We start from the raw sequence: 18,228 nt of genomic DNA, 5'->3' as shown, positions 1-18,228 counted from the left end.
CAGTAATTAGAATGGGATAATTACGGCTCTGATTGCTCCCGGGCCGCTCCCCGCCAGATGTGCTGCAGCCCCCCCCGCCTCGCCCGGTGCCACGCACGGGTTTGTTTAACCAACACGGCGCTAATTAACGCGTTTTGCTGCACGGGGGGAGGGACGGGACGAGCGGTGCCCACCCTTATGGACCCCCAGCGGCCCCCGACAGCGGCTCGAGGGGGTCCCCGCTCCCCTTCATTCCTGCCCCGCTCTCATCAATCACAGCCCGTGGTGCGCCTCTGCTCGAAGCCCATTTAATTGGGATCGTGGTGGGGGGGCAGCCGTGGCACACACGGGGCAGCCTTTGTGCTGAGCTCTGTCCTCATACCGGGAGCTCTTCTGCCGGTCCCTTTATTGGGGGATACCCGCTCCTCCTATTGAGGGCCCCTTACTGGCCCTTGTACTGGGGGACGCTCAGCCCCAGGTTTGGGGGGACGTTCGGTCCCGGTGTTGGGGATGAGCTCAGTGCAGACTGGGGGGATTCTCAGTGCTGCTGTTTGGGAGACGCTCAGCCCTGAGCTCTGGGGCTGCAGGACTCAATGCTGAGTGGATGCTCACCCTGCAGTCTGGGGCTGCTCACCCTGCAGCTGGTGGGACGTGCGGCTCACACACACCGGGTCCATCTCACTTTCCTAAAGGCCGTTTTTCAGGGCGTCGTTCCCACCCCTATGGGGACCCCCGGCCCGGCGCCCCACAGCTGACCACGCCCGGCAGGTCACACCCATCTTAAGCCCCGCCCCCTTTGGGAGGGCAGCCGTTTAGCCACGCCCACGAATCATGACCACGCCCACAATCGAGAAAAGCCCCGCCCCCACCAGCCCCGCCCCCACCGACCGCTGCCACGCCTCTCGCAGACCACGCCCATAACTGACCACGCCCACACCTGGCCACGCCCACCCCCGCCGCTCCCCATCCCTCTCTTCTCGCCACTACCGGAAGTCCCACCCGAGACGATCGGCGCGTCACTTCCGCCTGCTCGGTCCGGCAGCTCCAATATGGCGGCGTCCTGCGGCTCCTCGCAGCTCCCCGCCGCCGAGCCGCCCCTCAAGATCCCCAAGATGGAGGTGCTGTCTCCGGGCTCGCCGGGCGCGCTGAGCGACGGCAACCCCAGCCTGTCCGACCCGTCCACCCCCAGCGGCGCCTCCCCGCTGGGCCCGGGGCCGGCAGCCGGCGGGGCCGGGCTGGGGGGCGGCGGGGCGGCGGGGGGCCGCGGCGGAGCGTCGCCCTCCGTCTCGTTCTCCCCGGGCGGAGCCGCCGCCGCCGCCGCGGCCGCCGCGTGCCGGGGGATGTCCTGGACGCCGGCCGAGACCAACGCGCTGATCGCCGTGTGGGGCAACGAGCGGCTGGTGGAGGCGCGTTACCAGCAGCTGGAGGGCGCCGGCACCGTGTTCGGCAGCAAGGCTCCAGGGCCCGCCATGTACGAGCGCGTCTCCCGAGCCCTGGCCGAGCTGGGCTACGAGCGCACCCCATCGCAGTGCCGGGAGCGCATCAAGGTAGACCCGGCACCGCGCGGGGACGGCTCGGGGGGGGGGGGGGCGTTCCTCGAGTGGGGATGAGCGAGGCCGCCTTCGGCTGCTGGGGCTGAGCCCCTGGGCAAGAAGCAGCTGCGGGTCTGTGTGCGCAGGGAGCGGCCTCGGGGGGGGTTTGACCCGGCCCATGGTGCCCCCCAGCGTCACTGCGGCTGTGGAGTGGGACAGGAGCTCCTGCGGCTCTGTGATGGAGCACTGATCCTGGGGTCCCGTTGATCCTGGGGTTCATTGATCCTGGGGAGTTGTCTCGTGTCTATGATGCTTCCCTGGGTTGCCTGCTTTGGGCTGTGTTAAACAGCACAGCCAGCAAGCTGCTCTGGTGCTGGGTTTTAAAGAGTTGGCTCTCCACTTGTGTCATCCCTTGGGGAGAAGAGAAAGCCTCGGCTCAGACAGGGAGCAGGAATCCACGTGCCCCCCTCATACACAGGGAGCTGTGGACTAGGACTGGTGGGATGTGAGGAACCTGCAATATGTAGAAGCTGCTGTGGGCTTCAGGCTGTGAGTGTGAGTGAAGTGCAGAAGCGAGAATTAAATGCTGAGATCCCCCAGGGCTTCGTTTCCCCTTTTGTGATCCCTTTGATTTTCAGTGCAGATACTTAAAATGTTGATCAGTTAAAAGGGAACATTTTGTTAGTTCTTGATATCGCTGAGGTTGGTGGCTTTTCTTTGCCCTGTCCTATTCATCACATAGTGCTGTGCTGGTCCGTGCAGCTTGAGGTTGTCTGCGTGCAAACACCCAGCGCTTTGGTTTGCAAAATGCATGAAATAAGGAACTGTGCAGCTCTGCAGTATTGATAGGGACGATGGCAGTATGTCAGTTCTGTGCGTTACTGAGCATCCTAAGAGATGTTCAGGAGCAAATGAGAGCAGCGGATTTGCTCTGCAGTGTCTCATAAATAGATTAGCATTTGACTTTGGAAAAATGGTTGAAGTGGAGCAACTCTTTCCTATAAACATTTTGCTTGTGAATGTATATTCTTAGGTCATCTCTTTGACTCCTTGCAGCTCTCTGCTTGGGGATTTATTTTCCTGAATCCATCAGAACGTTTCGGAGGGAAATGTTGCTTTGAAGCAGACTCCTCATGCACTGCGAAACTTCTCCGAGTCTCTTGATTCTGAGCAACATCCAGCTGCAATCAGTCCTTCCATGAAACTGGGGCACTTGGAGTTTTGCTAGTGGTGGAAAACCTCCAAGGGCAGTTTTCCTTGTCTACATGGGGGGTTCCTGCAGCTGTTGTTAAGGGCTGCCACCTTGGCTCTGGTCTCACAGAAGTGCAGAGCAGGTTGTAAGGAGAGTGTTTGTCCCAGAGCTGACCTGGCTGGGTGGTGTGTTTGGAGGGGTGGTGAAATGTCCCTTTTCCCAGCAGCTCATGGTGTTACCAGAGATGCTTCTCCCCCAGGCTGATGAGAGGTGCTTTGGTGGCCGTCTTTTGTCAGTGATTTTTTTTAAGCTGCAAAGAAACCACGAATCATATTTTCGTATGTGTGTTTCAAATTGTTTAGAGGGAATGAAGCACTCTGAGGCTTATGCTCACTGCATTGCAATGTCTTCAAGAGCTCCTACCAAAGGATCTCTTAGACATTTCCCTACAGATTTTTCTGTCCAACGTGCAATTCATCTGCATGGACTCTTCTTAAGTCCACATGTGAAGGAGCTGGCGTGGTTCCCGCTGCTGTCCTGTCCTACCCTGTTAGTTCATGGCTGGCTCCTTGCTGCAGGTTGTTAGCATCCCGTGCACTCGCAGACAGGATTTCCTCCCTGCCCTGCACCTGCTCGTGCTGCTGTCCAAGGTCCTGCATGTCCGGATTCCTCCTGGTGTGGGGTCTTCGTTGCTGCACCTGGAGATGCAGACATGTCAGCATGGCAGATGAGATGCATGTACATGTCAGCATGGCAGAGCTTTTCCCAATCCTGCGGGTTTTTCAAGAAAAGTGAGCGCTCATTGAAGAGCTCCATTTTTGATAGAGCCGAAGGTTCAGTTTGTTACAGGAATTATTGAAATGGTTGCGTTAGAATTGGCAGAATTGTCTTCTTGGCTCTTTCTTGCTCAGCTGAGGGTGAAAGTCACTTCTGAACGCAGAGGGGTTGATGCTTGAGTTCCATCTGAAGATGGAGCAGGAAGGCTTGTGCCTGCTGTTGGAGCAAGTGTGGTTCACAGACACTTCATAGTCTTAGGCTATCCATTGTCAGAGCTAGAAGCAGAGCTGGGGCAGTGGTGATGGATGAGTGCTTTGCTTTGCCATTCCATTTTCCTGCTGTAGCCATAATGTCCCCCATTTCCATGATTTTATAGGATAGTTTGGCAAGTCCCTCAAGGGAGAGTGCTGTAAAGATTTGCTGATTGATTATAAATGTAAATCATGCTTAAAATGTGTCAGATTCAACTTAGTTTATAAAGACATTGTAGATAAGAACTCTGTATTGGCTTTCTTCAGGACACCCGAATTTCCTGCTCTCTGCCAAAGGAGTGTTAGAAATGAGATGGAAAGGAAAAAGTCAGCTCTGCAGAACAAAGTTTCCAGTTCTTCAGTTGTACTGCATACATGCATTCTCTCCTAATTCAAACAGGATGTAACACAAGGTCCCAGTTCGCGTTTTGTCTGTCTCCTAACATCTGCATGTGCTTTTCCGCACATGGGCGGTGCTGGCCTGCAGTCTGCAGATGAGCCCACTGCTCGGATCTGCCACTCCAGAGCACCTGTTTTGAATTTGGGAATTCACACGTAATGATTCCAACAAGTACTCCTGGCTTATTCCTGCAACATGGCCTGGCTTCATGGCTTTGATGCCTGTGGACCAGCTAGCTCAGGGACTGGGGGCTGCAGGAGTATTTAATTTCTTTTTCTTTCTGCCTGTTGGGTCCCCAGAAGCTGTCCTGTGCCCCCGAGTTCCCTCATCCTGCCATACCAAGCTGTGTCCTGAATCAGTGCTGGCTTAGTACTGCGCTCTGACCATTCCTACAACTGTGATCTCACAGCTCTTGTCAAAGAATTATTTGCTGAAGCACATGTGCTTTTCCTCCAGCCCTGCTCTTCTTTGCTAAGTGTGTTCATAATCCAAGACTGGAGAATTAGCCCGGCTCAGCAGTCTGTGTATCCCCAAACTGATCCCCTCTGTGCGGCATTGTGGAGCATTCAGCTATTCGTTTTGACCTCAGAACTACTATTTAAGGCAGAGGATGAGATACTTTGTAAAACCCTTTCCAGATTTGTATGCAGTCACTTCTATTCCGTGCCCTTCACCAGGCGTGTCATTGCTTCAGAGCAGGAGGTGAGCTGCTAACGAGTGGCAGAGACACAATCACAGAAAAAGGAGCTATTGCCTTGTGCTGTGGAGTTCCATATGAAGGCCAAAAAAAAGCTGATGCATCCAGTATGTAGGCTTTGTTATTGCTTCAGATCAGACAGTGAGCTTGGACATCATTGTTTCATGCTCTTCCAACCTCTGAACATGTCGTTCACAAGCTCGGCTGCTGGTGTCCAGCCTGTTGCCCTCATGCTTGGTTTTCTGCACACAGTGACCTGCTGCTCACCTGGGCAGGAGGTGGAAGGCGTCTGCTGGGTTGTGATTGTGCACAGAATGTCTGATTTACTTTGCCAAGAAAAAGAAGCAGTTATGTGCTTTCACACGGGGAACACAGGCACAAAGGGGAGAAGTGAATGCTAACATGAAACAGGGTAGAATGAGGAATTATGCTTGGATGTCAGCTGTTGATGTTCTCTTGCTTTAAGCTATATGTAAGGTGGTGATGACAGGGTTTACTTTCGGTGTGGTTGTGTTTTTTGTTGCTTTATGATGTAAACAATCTATTTTTAAATCTTTGTAGCGCGAAGTCGTTTTGAAAGAAGGAAGTGCTGCACTGGCTGTCTCTGATGGGACTCCTGCAGTAATGCAGTGTGACCTTCTGTGTGCTCCAGGAGATTGAATTTCACCCAGAAATTCATCACTGGGTTCAATAACCTTAAGCAGAGTGGCTCTCTTTTCAAAGGATTTCCAAGGATGGAGTTATCAGTCTCTTTACCAGCAGCTTATCCAACTGCTTATCACCTTCAGAACAGCTTTGCCTTCCATTTTTTAATGTATTTTCCCTTGTCTTCTGTTACTCAGGCCGAGCTCCTTGTCCCCGTGACTCCACCCTCTGCGATGTGCACAGGCAGTGTTCAAGTTACCTCTTGATCTTTCTTCGCCTTAAGTAGGTTCAGATGCCTCTAGTTTTCCAGGCTGGGTCACTTTGCAGTTCCTGTCCTGAGTCCTCTCCAAGAATTCACTCCTCGCTGGAGAACCTCACGGGCCCCAGTAGGTGGGAGCAACTTTCTGTTGACGTTCGTAAGCTGGGCAATGTAAATCTGTTCTTTGTTACTGGACAGTTTTATTTTCTTTACTGCTTCTTGGACATACCATGAGACTGCAGTGGAGGAGCATCTGTGGAAGATGTGAGCATCACGTGAAATGAATGCTCTCACACAGCAGCTGTGTCCACCCTGTGTGGGCCACTTTCTGGAGTGCTGTTCAGAGGCAGGTTAGCACTGCAGGCCAGAATTGCCCGATTTCTGGAGAGCAGCTCTGCCAGCTGCACTTTGGTGGAGGCTCTGGTATGCAGGTGTGCCCTGGGATTGCCCACCCAGTGAAACAAAAGTTTGCTGTCTGCTTCTGCTGCATGGGCCAGGCTAAAAGAAGCTCACGTACGGCATGTCTCTGAGCAGGCAGCAAGTCACAGTTGTGAATGTTAAATCCTTAGGACCCATGCCTTAGAATTCTCCCAATTTTTAATACTTGCCCTTAGGCTGTACGCACAAGTGGGCTGTAATTGTGGACATCGCATTGGCAGTTATACTGCAGAAACTGCATTGACGTCAGAGGAGTCCCAGTGGCAATGATGCGGTTGCTAGATGGTTGATTTTGGGTTTTATTTGTTTTAGAACTAACTGAACGCACCTGAAATGTTCAACAGAATGAAGCTGGTGTGAAAGCACAGAGCTTAAAGTGCCTGTGTGGGTGCAGATTCACTTCCACCACTGTTCCAGATTCTGCTACACCCTGCTAAATCTGTCAGTCTGGAGGCTAAGGAGATGTGCTTTCTGGACTGCTGTGGGTCCCACAAGTTCCCAGCCTTTGTTTTGGCCATTGTTTCTGGTGCAAGCAAGTTAAGACAGCCTTTGGTATTTCCCTTACAGCTTTTCCTATTGGTCTAGATTTAGATGTTGCTTTCTATTGATAACGATTTCTCTATGCAGCTAAATCACAAAGGCTGAGGTTGGACTCGCCTGGCATGGACCTTTCTTTGGAGACCACAGCCTCAGGACGGGCGTTTGCATGCTTCTAGGATCGTGTGTAAAGCTCCCAGCTTTCAGAACTATGTGAGTAGTTACCCATGGGGTGCCTCCCCATGTTGATGCTTTCTGCCTCCCACCTGGAGCTTATTCTGGAGCAGATCATTTTTCCTACCACCTGCAGGAGGGTTTGTGCTGCTCTTGGTCTGTGGCCCTGCTCTGCCTGCTCATTAGAGACCTAGAGCCAACAGGGGTAGGCATGTGTGGTCTTTTTGGCTTGCCAAATAGCTGGTGTCTAACCTATGAAGTACTTCTTGGATTTCCTTGGTCCAGACTGCTGCACTTAGGACTGTCTTTGAATGTCAGACTTCATGGGTGGCGTGGAGATGCTTGTCCCTTTCACAGTGTTTGTGTGAAAACTAAAGTTTAATTTCAAGGAATGAGTGTGTTTCTGAAGGCAGCACGATCTACTGAAGGATGCCTTTCATTGCTTTGGGGTAAGCAGTGGATAGTTTTGGAATAGTAGTGACAGCAGCTTTGGGTAGTGTAGGAAAGAACACCTTTACTGACCAAAATGGCACGTGGGACTGTTATTGGGTATCTCTGAGTGCTGTGATCGGACAGATGTGTGGCCACCTGCAGAGCTGGAGCCCCTTCAGACAGGTCTGCAGCAGGTTCTTGGAACACGACTGCAAAGTGTTAAGGATGGATTTGCTTGGGACTGCTCACGTTCTGTAGAGCAGCGGTAGATTTGGTTTCTTGAGCACAAAGTCATCAGCTGTCTTTCTGCTGTGTGGTGTGGCTCTCTTTAGAGTTCAAGCTGTGCTTTCTTCTCTTTTTATTCTAGGAACTGATGCCTAAGTTCAGAAGTACAGAAATAGGGCTTCTTGTGGTGATATTCCTATTTAGCCCTGATGTTCTCCTGCCTTCCACACATCTTTTAACCTACAAGTTCATGAGGTAGTGTGTAGAGCAGAGGAATCAACCACCTGTGGTCAGTTCTGTTTCCTTGTGCTCCAGGCAGCCAGTGTGGGAATGCAGGCTTCAAGAGCTTTCATGGCTCCAGTCATCCCTATATGCTGTACAACCACACTGAACTTCATAGGCCATTTCTTTTATCCTGCTGTGGTTTCATCTTTTGTTACTTGTGAGTATCCCAGCATGACGAGGCAGGCAGCCTTTGGATACTGCCTTCTACCCTTCAGCATTTAAACCTGAGGACTCCTGTCTTCCATTAAGTGCGTCTTCGGAGTTGAGTGGTGCTGAGTGCTACCCTGCATCTCTGGGGCCTGGTCTAGGCCAGCAGCTGTTGTTTGATAGGATATCATGGAAGGGTAAATGTGACACTAAATATGGACAGGTATGTAGATCACAGAACTGCTGTCATTCAGGTTGGAAAAGACCTTTAAGATCACTGAGTCCAACCCCAGCCCACCCTCACAATGCCCACTGACCATCTCCCTCAGTGCTATATCCCCATGGTTCTGGAGCACCTCCAGGGATGGTGGCAGCACCCCTTTTCTGGGCAGCCTGTGCTTGTGAATCACTGCTTATTGGAGAATAAGTTTTTCCTAATATCCAACCTGTGGCAGACCTGACCATTTCAAACCATCTCAGTGCTCCCAAAGGTGTTCTTGTTGAATTATCTGTACATAGAATCATAAGGTTGGAGAGGACCTACAAGATCATCTAGTCCAATCATCCTCCCATTGAGTGGCTACCACAAGCCCCTAAACCACATCTCATAGCTCCTCATCCAGACTCTTGAACACTGCCAGGGACGGCGACTCCACCACCTCCCTGTGCAGCCATTCCAGTGCCTGGTCACTCTCAGAGAAAAAGCTTTAGCCCCAGTCACAGGGAACGAATTTGTTCGCAGTGAGTAGAGACTCTTTTCATGGTTGGGTTCTTGATCCTGGGGTTCCATAGCTGGCTGCTTTCTACCCCAATTGCAGTAGAGGTGTTGGAAATGTAAAAATTTGCTGGTGTTCGTCCCATCATGGGGAAAGAGGTCAGGAATGTATTCCTCTCCTGCTGATGCTGTTAAATAAGATGCATGAGGAACATTAGATACGTTGGAGCTTTCTGGAGATGTAAAGTTCCTTTTGGGGGAAAACCAAACGTTTTATGCAATGTTGTGTATTTGTTCCTTAAACACTGCAGTCCTTCTTCAGAAAATGAGATGACCAAACTAACTGTTCCTGAATTAATGCCTCCTTTGAGCTTTAGAGGTGGCTTTGGTTGCCATTCAGTCTAGCATCTGAACAATGTAATGAATGTGGTGTGAGAAAATGTGTTCTCCAAATCTATCAGCCTGCAAATCGCTGAGATTTGCAAGATAAAGATGGAGCAAATGTTATCTTTTAAGAGCAGAGTGGTGGCTGAATTAAAAGCACGTTGGGAGATGCACATAAAGGTCCTTCCCCACCCCAATATCTGCCTTGATCTGGATTAGGGGGGATTGTACAAGTCCATGAGTTTTGTCTGTAGCTTTGCCTTGCTGTCATGCAGTGGGTGTTAACGTGTGGCCACTAGTACAGGATGGTGGAGGTCACCAAAACCATGTTGGGTTTCTGCCTTTGTCTTTTGTGGAGGTTTCAACCTTAGCACTGAAAGCTGTCGCAGTGGATTATTAGCCAGAGCCATCTGAGTTATGTTTCTTACTTAATGATTGATATCAAAGTCTGGGAATTTGGAGCATTATTGATTTGACCTCTTTTAAATTTCAGCAGCTTCACAAGAGACAGAGTGAGTTAGTAAGGAATGCAAAATATGTAAGTAATATATATTTTATTAGCTGAATAGCTTAGGCATACATTTTGTACCTTGTGTCTTCTTACCAGAGCAAGGAAGGTTGGACTGTCTGTGCTTTTGGGGACCTCTTTCTTTCCTCCTTTCCATCTCCTCCCTGCTTTACCTTCTTCAAGCTGTGGGCAAAACACCAGCTCTGCTTTCCCCCTCTTGTAGTAGGTGTGAATTTTCTTGGCTGATTGGTATCTCTGACTGGGGTTCTGTTGTTTATTTTCCCTGTGTTACATGGCAGATCTGGGGGTTTATGAAGTGGGAAAGAGAATAAATTTTCCAGGTTAAACTGATGAACCTGTAGCTGCTGCACAGCTTCCTTCTGAGCTGTGGATGTTAAAGCTAAAACCTACATCAGGAGCGTCAGGTACATACGATGCTTCCTGCCAGGTGTAGATTAACTTGACAGCCTTGCATTTAGCTCATGAGCGTGTGGCAAGTACTGATCAGCAGAAGCAAAATGCTAAACTCTGCCTGGCAGTCGTGTAACTGTCTGCTATGTGTGCACTGCTGCAGTGGCACCTCTGGGTGATTAACATGCAGTTTTCTGTCTTAGACCCTTCGCAGGTGTTACAGCCGTGTGAAGGAGCATGGTGTTGGGAAGAGGAAAAGCAGCTACACTTTTGAACAGCTGGAGCAGGTGTTTGGCCAGGGAGGATGGGATTCTCAGCCCTGCCAGCCTGTCCTCATCAACAGCAGCGGCTTGTACCAGGAGCTGGAGTCAGATGGCAGCACCATGGAGGAGTACTCACAGGAAGACTGGGGAAACCACAGTCAGGATCTTCATTGCTACCAGACTGGTGAGCAGGAGTTAGGTAAGGAATCCTATTAGTCTTCTCTGTGCTCCATGTTCATACAGTCCCCACGTTCATGTTTGGGACGTAATGTGCTCAAGTTCTAAACAACTGATGTCCAAGGAAGACATCATCAAAAGCAGACAGTGGTTCTTGGAGGCTGCTGGAGTATCAGGAGAAAAGAAGGGTTATGTGGCCATAAACCTTGGCAAAGGAGGCGGTGCGTTCCCTGGCTCTCTCTGTCCCTTCCACCCACTGCTCAATTTCACTTCCCCTCTTGGGATCAGGGAGGTGTTTCCCTGCCAGCAGTGCCTGGCTTTCAGGTCCTTGGATGCCAGCTACCACTCAACCAGTGTTTACTTCCAGGCTGCTCCTGTGCATACCAGTGACTGTTTTCTCCTCCTTCCCATTCATCCTAACTGCTGTGTCTGCTTTAAGCACATGGATATGCTTGTATCCAGATGTGTGGTGTTCAGAATGCTTTTCCTGCTTGAATTAGTAATGTCAGCTTCAGTGCATACAAATGAGTACATTAACTAATTTGGAGATTTGGTTCTTGCCTGTGGCTGTTTCACTTTGTCCAACGGAGCCAGCTACCACATTCTCGATCAGAGAAGCAAGCACGCTGATGGGAGCTGTTGTGTCCAGCTGCAGTGAAGAAGCAGGTTTCTTCAAGCATGTCTGTGTCTTGAGCCATTGATGTTATGATATGTGAAGCGTGGAGGAAAAGGAATTCTTTCCATGGAGGAAGGAGAAGTTGATCAAATCCAGCAGCCAGAACACAAACTGGGGAAAGATGTTGATGTGGTTTTCCTTGTGATCTGTAGGCTGAAATGGGAACGGGAAGGAGATGCAGTCACCTGTCTGTACGCATCTTTGTTCAGGAGACTGGAGATTGTGGATGCTTTAAAAGAGTCTTAAATTGCAGTTTGATATTAAAGCAGCCAACTTGCAAATTAACCACATTCTGGTTCTCTTCAACTTCTTCCCCTGGGAGCTTAGAAGTCAGAACTATGTGGGAGAGAAATGGTGGGGAGACGATGATGTTTCAAAACGTATGTAAATGACAGCTAATTCCATCTAGTCCTTCTGGTGACTCAAACTGCAGTCTCCTGGTTTGTCACCGTTTTCCTTCAGCTGAATTATGGAGACATTTGTGTGTACTTGGGCTGACAGTATTGGTAACGTTGAAAGAAGTCAAGAGAGAAGCGTTTAGCACACAAAATCTAAATGGAATACAGATGCATTTGTTCTGGTGCTTGCTCTTCAAATGTGCTATTGAAAGCAGAACAGTCTTTTCTCTTGTTTTCTTTTTTCCTCCCTCAATGTAGTTAGTAATTAAATTGGCTTGTGATTTAATTGCAGGAATTATGCTCTTGTCCTTGAAAGGTTTTGCACTTGCAGAGGCAGATTCAGATCTTGTAACTGACTGCATCATTTCCTAAGGAAAAACAAAACTCCGGTTAATGTCAGAACTGGAGCTGCCTTGTGCATGTGGCAGGACTTGGTGGGCTTAAAAATGGATTTTTAACTTCAGCCTCAAAAAAATAATATTCCTGCTGCCTTTAATTTTAAATGATGACTGTGTTGGAATCTTACCTTTCAGATGAAATGCCCACCACAAAAAGAACATTGAAGATAAAACAGGAGTCTTCAGAAGATGCTCAGTAAGTAATTTCTGAATGTTTTACCCTGGAATGTATTTCCCTGGGGATGTTGTGCAGGAGGGGGAGGCTGTTTGAAACGTCTGATTATAATTATAAATACATTGTGCAAGACTATTCATACACTTGAATCTGCTTTATGCATTATTCCAGTTACCTCAGAACATTCAAAAAGCTTCACAACTTTGTCCTTTCTTGGCTTCATCGCGCAGCAAACAAAACGACTCACCACATGAATGCAAGGACTTAACATGCGGCTCAGATCCACATCAGGACTGCTAGGGATGTGTGTGGGCAGCCTGCGGTTGTCACGGGATGAGCCCAGGCTCTTGGAGCCGCCTGAAGTCTGTTTTTTCCATCTGCCTGAAGTTGCCTAAATTTTGTCCATTTGGGTACAAGGAAAAAAATAAGTTTTCTCTTTTTTTTTTTTATAAGAACATTCATTAAGTTGTAATGTATATTTTCCACTAAACCGGTGGCAGGACAGTGACCTGCATAGCCAGGTGGTGCTGACCAGATATTTTAAATGGATTTAAATCCGTTTAAGTGGAGGAAAGAGAGTGAGAAGGGAGACTACCTCAGTAGTAGTGCGTGTTGTTGACTTGGCTTGTATGAGTAATGCTTGCATAAAAAGTTGGTGCATTTCCCCTCCTTGGTGGAAGGCGTGCCAAAGTTTGTGATTTCTTTTATTTTTATAACTTTCCAGAGCTGACTTGTAACCTTTGGGATTGGTTTAATCTGACAAATACCGGAGCATTTAAAATGTTTTAAGCATGTGAATCTCCGTTGCCTCGCCAACAATAACACAGAGTATTTCAAAAAATGAAAGGAATCGTGCCATGTTTCTGCAGACCAGGGCTGCTTTCTTCCAGCCTCTTGGGTTTAAAACCCTGTAGGGTAAGTGTAGCTCCATCTGTAATGGAACGAGCTGTCTCAAATCGACTTGCAGGCCCTTCAGGGTGGGAACACATACGGTTATGGTGTCTTGCACCACTTCTCCCCATGGCTCACAGAGCTGACTGCATCAAGCAATGGAAAGCAAAGAATTACAGAGGCATTCTCCCTGCCTTCTGCTCTGCCAGGGCTTTTAGTAGGAGGTGTCAGAGGCAGCTTTTCAGGTTGGGCTTTTGGAAAGTGGAAGATCCCTGCATGCTGCTGTGGCAGGGTTTGCTTTGTCCAGTTCGTTGCCTCAGCGGTCGTCTCAGACATCAGATAAGGAAATGAGTGTTGAGTTTGGAATGATTACGAGCAGCCTGGAGAAGCTTTACTGATACTGTAGATAAGCCGAGTATTTATTTATTATTGTTTAAAAGAAAAGAGTTGTCTAATTTTCAAAGCCACAGCAAATAAATAATACCAGACATCTTCATGTTCTTGGCCCGTGTTTTAAAAATACAGTAGCTTATTGCAAAGAAAGCAGACCTTCAGTTCATCTGCTTCCTTGTGCACGTGGAAGTTGGAAGCAGAAGTAATCTCGGTGAAATCAGTGGAAGGGATGATGCACTTCCAAGTCTGCTTGTGTTTGGAAATGAGCCTTAGAACAAATTTACACCAAGTCTCGAGTCTTTCCTTGTTTGAATTGCAAAGGGAGAGGTGAAAGCAATGCAATGACCAGTCTGAGCCAGGTGCTAGGGGTCGAGGTCTGACAATATGGTAAAATGCAGCTCTAGGGCACCTTCTACAGCTGAGAAATGAAATAGCCCTGTGACATGTAGGGCTGAGCCAGGATGAACTTCCTGCCTGCTCAGATACCATAGATTTCTTTCTTTAAAAGAAGTCTGGCTTTTGCTGGCTGTGTTGCGTGTTTCTCCTCCTGCAGCCGGCAGAGACAGAAAGCAGCCTGAGCTCCGTGCTTTAGCAAAGCACGTGTCTGCCTGAGTCGCGTTGCTTTAATTTAGCTGCTGTAGCCAGCAGGATGGAGCTGTGCTGTAAAGGGTAACAAAACCAGAGCCGAGGGGTTCCCACTCTTGATTAACCCCCAGATTTTGTAGGGTTGGGAAAGGAGGGGCCATCATCACGGTTAGCTGTGCTTTGAGCCATTGGCACTGCTGTGCTGGGGTTCTCCTCTCTGCACTGCCCTGGGGAGGCCCCATGTGAAGCACTGGGACAAGTTCTGGGTTCCCCAGTTCAAGACAGAGCTGCTTTTTTAGCACCTTTTTTCCTGCTGCTTCCTCTGTGGTTGAAGCAGCAGATCCATGGGAGGCCTCTGCCTTCCCCGATACACGAAGCACTGCTGGGGATTCTCTAGTGGAATTATTCCTGTTCAGCACGAGCACTTTGAGTGACTAATTTTTTTTTCTCATCGGGGCTTCAGCTGTGTTTTGTGCGGAGCTGAGCTTAGCAATAGTATTTATGGTCTAATTAATAAAGGTGTTGGTTTCTCTGTTGTTCTTAGCTCTGTTCCTCCACTGTTGAATGAAAATCTACCCACACTGCATTCTGGCGTGTCTGGGTTTGGATGGGACTGTTTCCTTAAATTGCTTTCTGCTTCCTCTTTGAATGCAATGAATGTGAATGTGAAACACAGGCTGCTATCACACAGCCCTGTGCTCAGCCAGCTACTTCCCACATGCCTTATCCCTTTTGTCTCCAGAGGTTGAACTTAACATTTCCAAAGGTCTAAACTGCAGGTCTGAGACGAGTCTTGCAGTGGGGAGGGTGATTTCAGCCTGGGCTGCTCAGACCCAGCATGTAGGGCTACATTTGGGTGTGCAGCACCTCCAAGAAGCAGTTTTCTGGGGTGTTCCAGAACTGTGGGGATGTGGCCCTGAGGGATGTGGGCACGGGGGGGTGAGTTGGGCTTTGGGATCTTAGGGGTGTTTTTCAGCCTTATTGATCCTTGGACCCTGTGATTTTGTGATTCTATGAACAGTGGAAGAAGGAACCTGCTTCTGTTCCACATGGAGTATCAGCCCCATTCCTATCCCCTGCAGTCTGTTGGGTGCTGTCTGCTCTTGCTTAAGCACTTGCTTCATAACAAGTTGGTGCTTCTGACCTTCCTGTCTCAGCAGCCGGTGCCATCGCTGTTGGGAGCTGTTGTGGAAGGGTGATTCTAGGGAGGGTTGAGTGGAGCAGCTTCTGAATCACAGTTCTTGGACTGGGGGAGCTTTCTGTTACCAGCAGAGCTGCATTGTCTTCCTGTGGATTGGATTATAGGACAATACCTCCTAGAATCAGTGGTTATCTCCCCTAATTGTGCCCTAAGTGTCTCATTCATCCTGAAGGAAGCCGTTCCGGCTGCTTTGGATGTATGCAAAAGCTCCCACCTGATCGCTTAGCCAAGTGTGAATGGCTGCAGTGCTGTTTGCATCCGCAGGGCTGCTCAGGTTCTCCTCAGCAGGTTCTCCCCTGCAGAACTTGTTGCAGTAAATACCTTTTCCAGCAGAAGGTGCATCTTGCCGGAGGGATTTGATGAAGTTCTGTTTTGTTTATTGTTTTTGTTGTTAATGAGGTTAATTAAAATCAGGATGAAAGCAGACACATCAGCGTGGTGTTACAACCCGGGAGCTCAGCAGTGATCTGGGATGCACGCGGGGGTATTTGTACCCGCTGTTTTGTCTTCCCAGCTCGTAGAGGTGGCTGGGAAGCAGTGCCGAGTCCCAGCCCTCCTGTGCCGGTGGCGCTTTCTTGTGTTGCCTGGGATGGTTTTGCAGCTCTGGGCGGTTACTGACAGCTTTACCCTTCTGTTGGCTTTTCCAGGAAGCGCGACGTCATGCAGAACATTATGCAAATCCTGGAGTCCGTCCAGTTGAAGTGGGAGCTGTTTCAGAGCTGGACGGACTTCTCCAGGCTACACCTGTCCAACAAACTGGCCATCTTCGGCATCGGCTACAACACGCGCTGGAAGGAGGACATTCGCTACCACTACGCGGAGATCAGCTCGCAGGTCCCGCTGGGCAAACGGCTCCGGGAGTATTTCAACTCGGAGAAGCCGGAGGGCAGAGTCATCATGACCAGAGTGCAGAAAATGAACTGGAAAAACGTGTACTACAAATTCCTGGAGATCACCATCAGCGAAGCCAGGTGCCTGGAGCTGCACATGGAGATTGACTGGATACCCATCGCTCACTCCAAGCCGACGGGAGGCAACGTCGTTCAGTATTTATTGCCGGGGGGCATCCCCAAGAGCCCGGGTCTGTACGCCATCGGGTACGAGGAGTGCCACGAGAAGCCCCACTCTCCTCTGGCGGAGCCGCGGGGCGCCGAGCCCAGCACTGAGACTGCGGGGGAGCTGGAGGTGCCGTCGCCGCAGGCCTCGCTGCGGGTGGAGATGGAGTCGGCCCGCATCATCTACTGCTACCTCGGCATCGCCGAGGTCAGGACTCTCCAGCAGTGCCTGTTTTTACATTTTCAGGCCAACACCAAAACCTTCAGCAAAGAGTGGGTTGGGATCAACGCGTTTTTATCTCAGAACTGCGTCGTAGAGCCCGGGGTCTCCCCCAAATCCATCTACATCAAATTTGTGGAAGTGGAGAGGGATTTTCTTTCCGCTGGCTCTTTGGTAGAGTGCCTGGAAAAAGCCATTGGATACCCCTTGAAATTCAACAACTGACTCTCGTCCTTCATAAGGATTAAGGGCTTCTGCCCGTTTCCCATCTCACCGGACGCTGCTGGCTCCTGCGCGCAGCCGTGCAGCTGCAGGCGTTGCTCAGCAGTGTTTGAGCTGGGGCTGCTGGGCCGTGGGGCGGCGCGGGGCGGCTGTGGGGCAGCACTGAGCCCTGCCCAGCACATCCCATACATTCCACGTGGGGCGGAGCGGACGTTTCATACGAAAAGCTGTTTTTTCCACAATGTCTCATTTTTACACATCCGTCTCTAAGTGTTATTACAGATCTGAATAAATAAGCAATAGATAACGGCGAGTTAAACCTTGAATCACGTCAAAGGAGACTGTTTTTCAAAGCCACCCTTAGATACTGTTGTATATAATTTAGAAGTCCACTTTTTTCACCCATCCAGTGTTCTATCTCCAAACAGTGTTGCCTGCAAAGACTTTTGTTTCTGTGCTGTATTCCACTCTCCTAGTAGTGTTGCCATATCCGCTTTTATTTTATTTTATTTTATTTTTTAACATTAAAAGGATTCCCGGCCTTTTTCTTATTTGATTTCTATGGGTTTATTTGTTCAGTTCTAGTTAACCTCTTTGTGAGAATAACCTGGCAGCTGGGGAGCACTCTGTCAAACCATGCTTATGGGTACAATCAAAGCTGTGAGATGGGGGGGGGGGGGGGAGGTGGGCTGGGGGCACTTGGGCCGGGAGGAAGCATTGAAGCCTTTCCGCAGTGTTACTGTACGTGCCCCATCACCGGGCTGGCTGGCGCCGGCCTTTCGGTTTTCTGAAGCTCATCGGTCAGTGACGTTGTGACATACAATGAATGTGTCGGTCCTAATAAAATCGAGCAAACAAGCACGGACTCCTGCAGGCGTCTTTCTCCTCTCTGGGCAGCTTCCCGTGGGCATGGAGCCGTCCTGTCCACCAGCAGCACCCAGCAGTGCCCGCCGGGCCTCCATTCCGACACCTGGGACCCTTCTCTGCTGTGCAGTGGGCAGCAGTGAGGGGGGTGGGGGACGCTGCTGTGCTGCTGTCCCTGTGTGGTCACGCAGTGCCACGTGCTGTAGGGATGGGAGCTGCCTCCTGGTCCTGGCTCTGCAGGCGATGCTGGTGTGCTGGGTGGGTGCTGGGTGGGTGCTGGGCTCTGGGGGTGCTCCATGGCCGTGCCCAGCGGGTCCCACCACCGGGCAGCACTGGGAAATGCCTTCACCCACTGCCCTGCCCACCTCCCTGCTAAAGCTGGGTCTCAGCACTGGGAGCCCTTTGGTGCAGCTCAGCTTCAAAGGGCTCCTCGGTTTTCCGTGAGGTGTGACGAGCATCGCCCTCCTCTGGCCAGTTCTGCTGCTTCGTTTGTGGCTGGAGAAAACGAGCCAAAGTCCAAGAAGCCACGAACGCGGCCAGTGGGTGAGAGTGGGGCTGGAGGGGGCTGGGAGCGTGGGCTCCTTATAGCAGCGCCATCAGCGTGCCGGGCCGTCCACGATAACGGCCCTCCTACCACAATTAATAATGAATAGCAAATAACCGGTGATACGGTCTGATTGGAGGGGAGGCGGTTCAGACCCCGGGGGGTGGGGCCAAGACGC

General features: G+C 50.2%; 1 protein-coding gene across 4 annotated transcripts; it reads left to right on the top strand.

The window, feature by feature from the left end:
- Window positions 1-987: 987 nt before the first annotated feature.
- Window positions 988-17,506, top strand: MSANTD2 (Myb/SANT DNA binding domain containing 2). Of its 4 annotated transcripts, none has more exons than XM_072355065.1 (5): window positions 988-1,526; window positions 9,563-9,607; window positions 10,192-10,450; window positions 12,036-12,096; window positions 15,793-17,506. In XM_072355065.1, the coding sequence occupies exons 1-5, from the start codon at window positions 1,029-1,031 to the stop codon at window positions 16,643-16,645; spliced, it is 1,716 nt and encodes a 571-aa protein (XP_072211166.1). In that variant the 5' UTR covers window positions 988-1,028; the 3' UTR covers window positions 16,646-17,506. The 4 variants fall into 4 exon arrangements, with proteins under 4 accessions (XP_072211166.1, XP_072211167.1, XP_072211169.1 ...); XM_072355067.1 differs by lacking the exon at window positions 988-1,526 and adding an exon at window positions 8,173-8,193 and having other exon boundaries at window positions 9,566-9,607; XM_072355066.1 differs by lacking the exon at window positions 9,563-9,607.
- The last annotated feature ends 722 nt before the right edge of the window (window positions 17,507-18,228 follow it).

Source organism: Excalfactoria chinensis, chromosome 21, assembly GCF_039878825.1.
Source record: "Excalfactoria chinensis isolate bCotChi1 chromosome 21, bCotChi1.hap2, whole genome shotgun sequence".
NCBI classification, from domain to species: Eukaryota; Metazoa; Chordata; class Aves; order Galliformes; family Phasianidae; genus Excalfactoria; species Excalfactoria chinensis.
The sequence above is the reverse complement of the archived record's forward strand: the minus strand, read 5'-3'. Positions and strand labels throughout refer to the sequence as shown.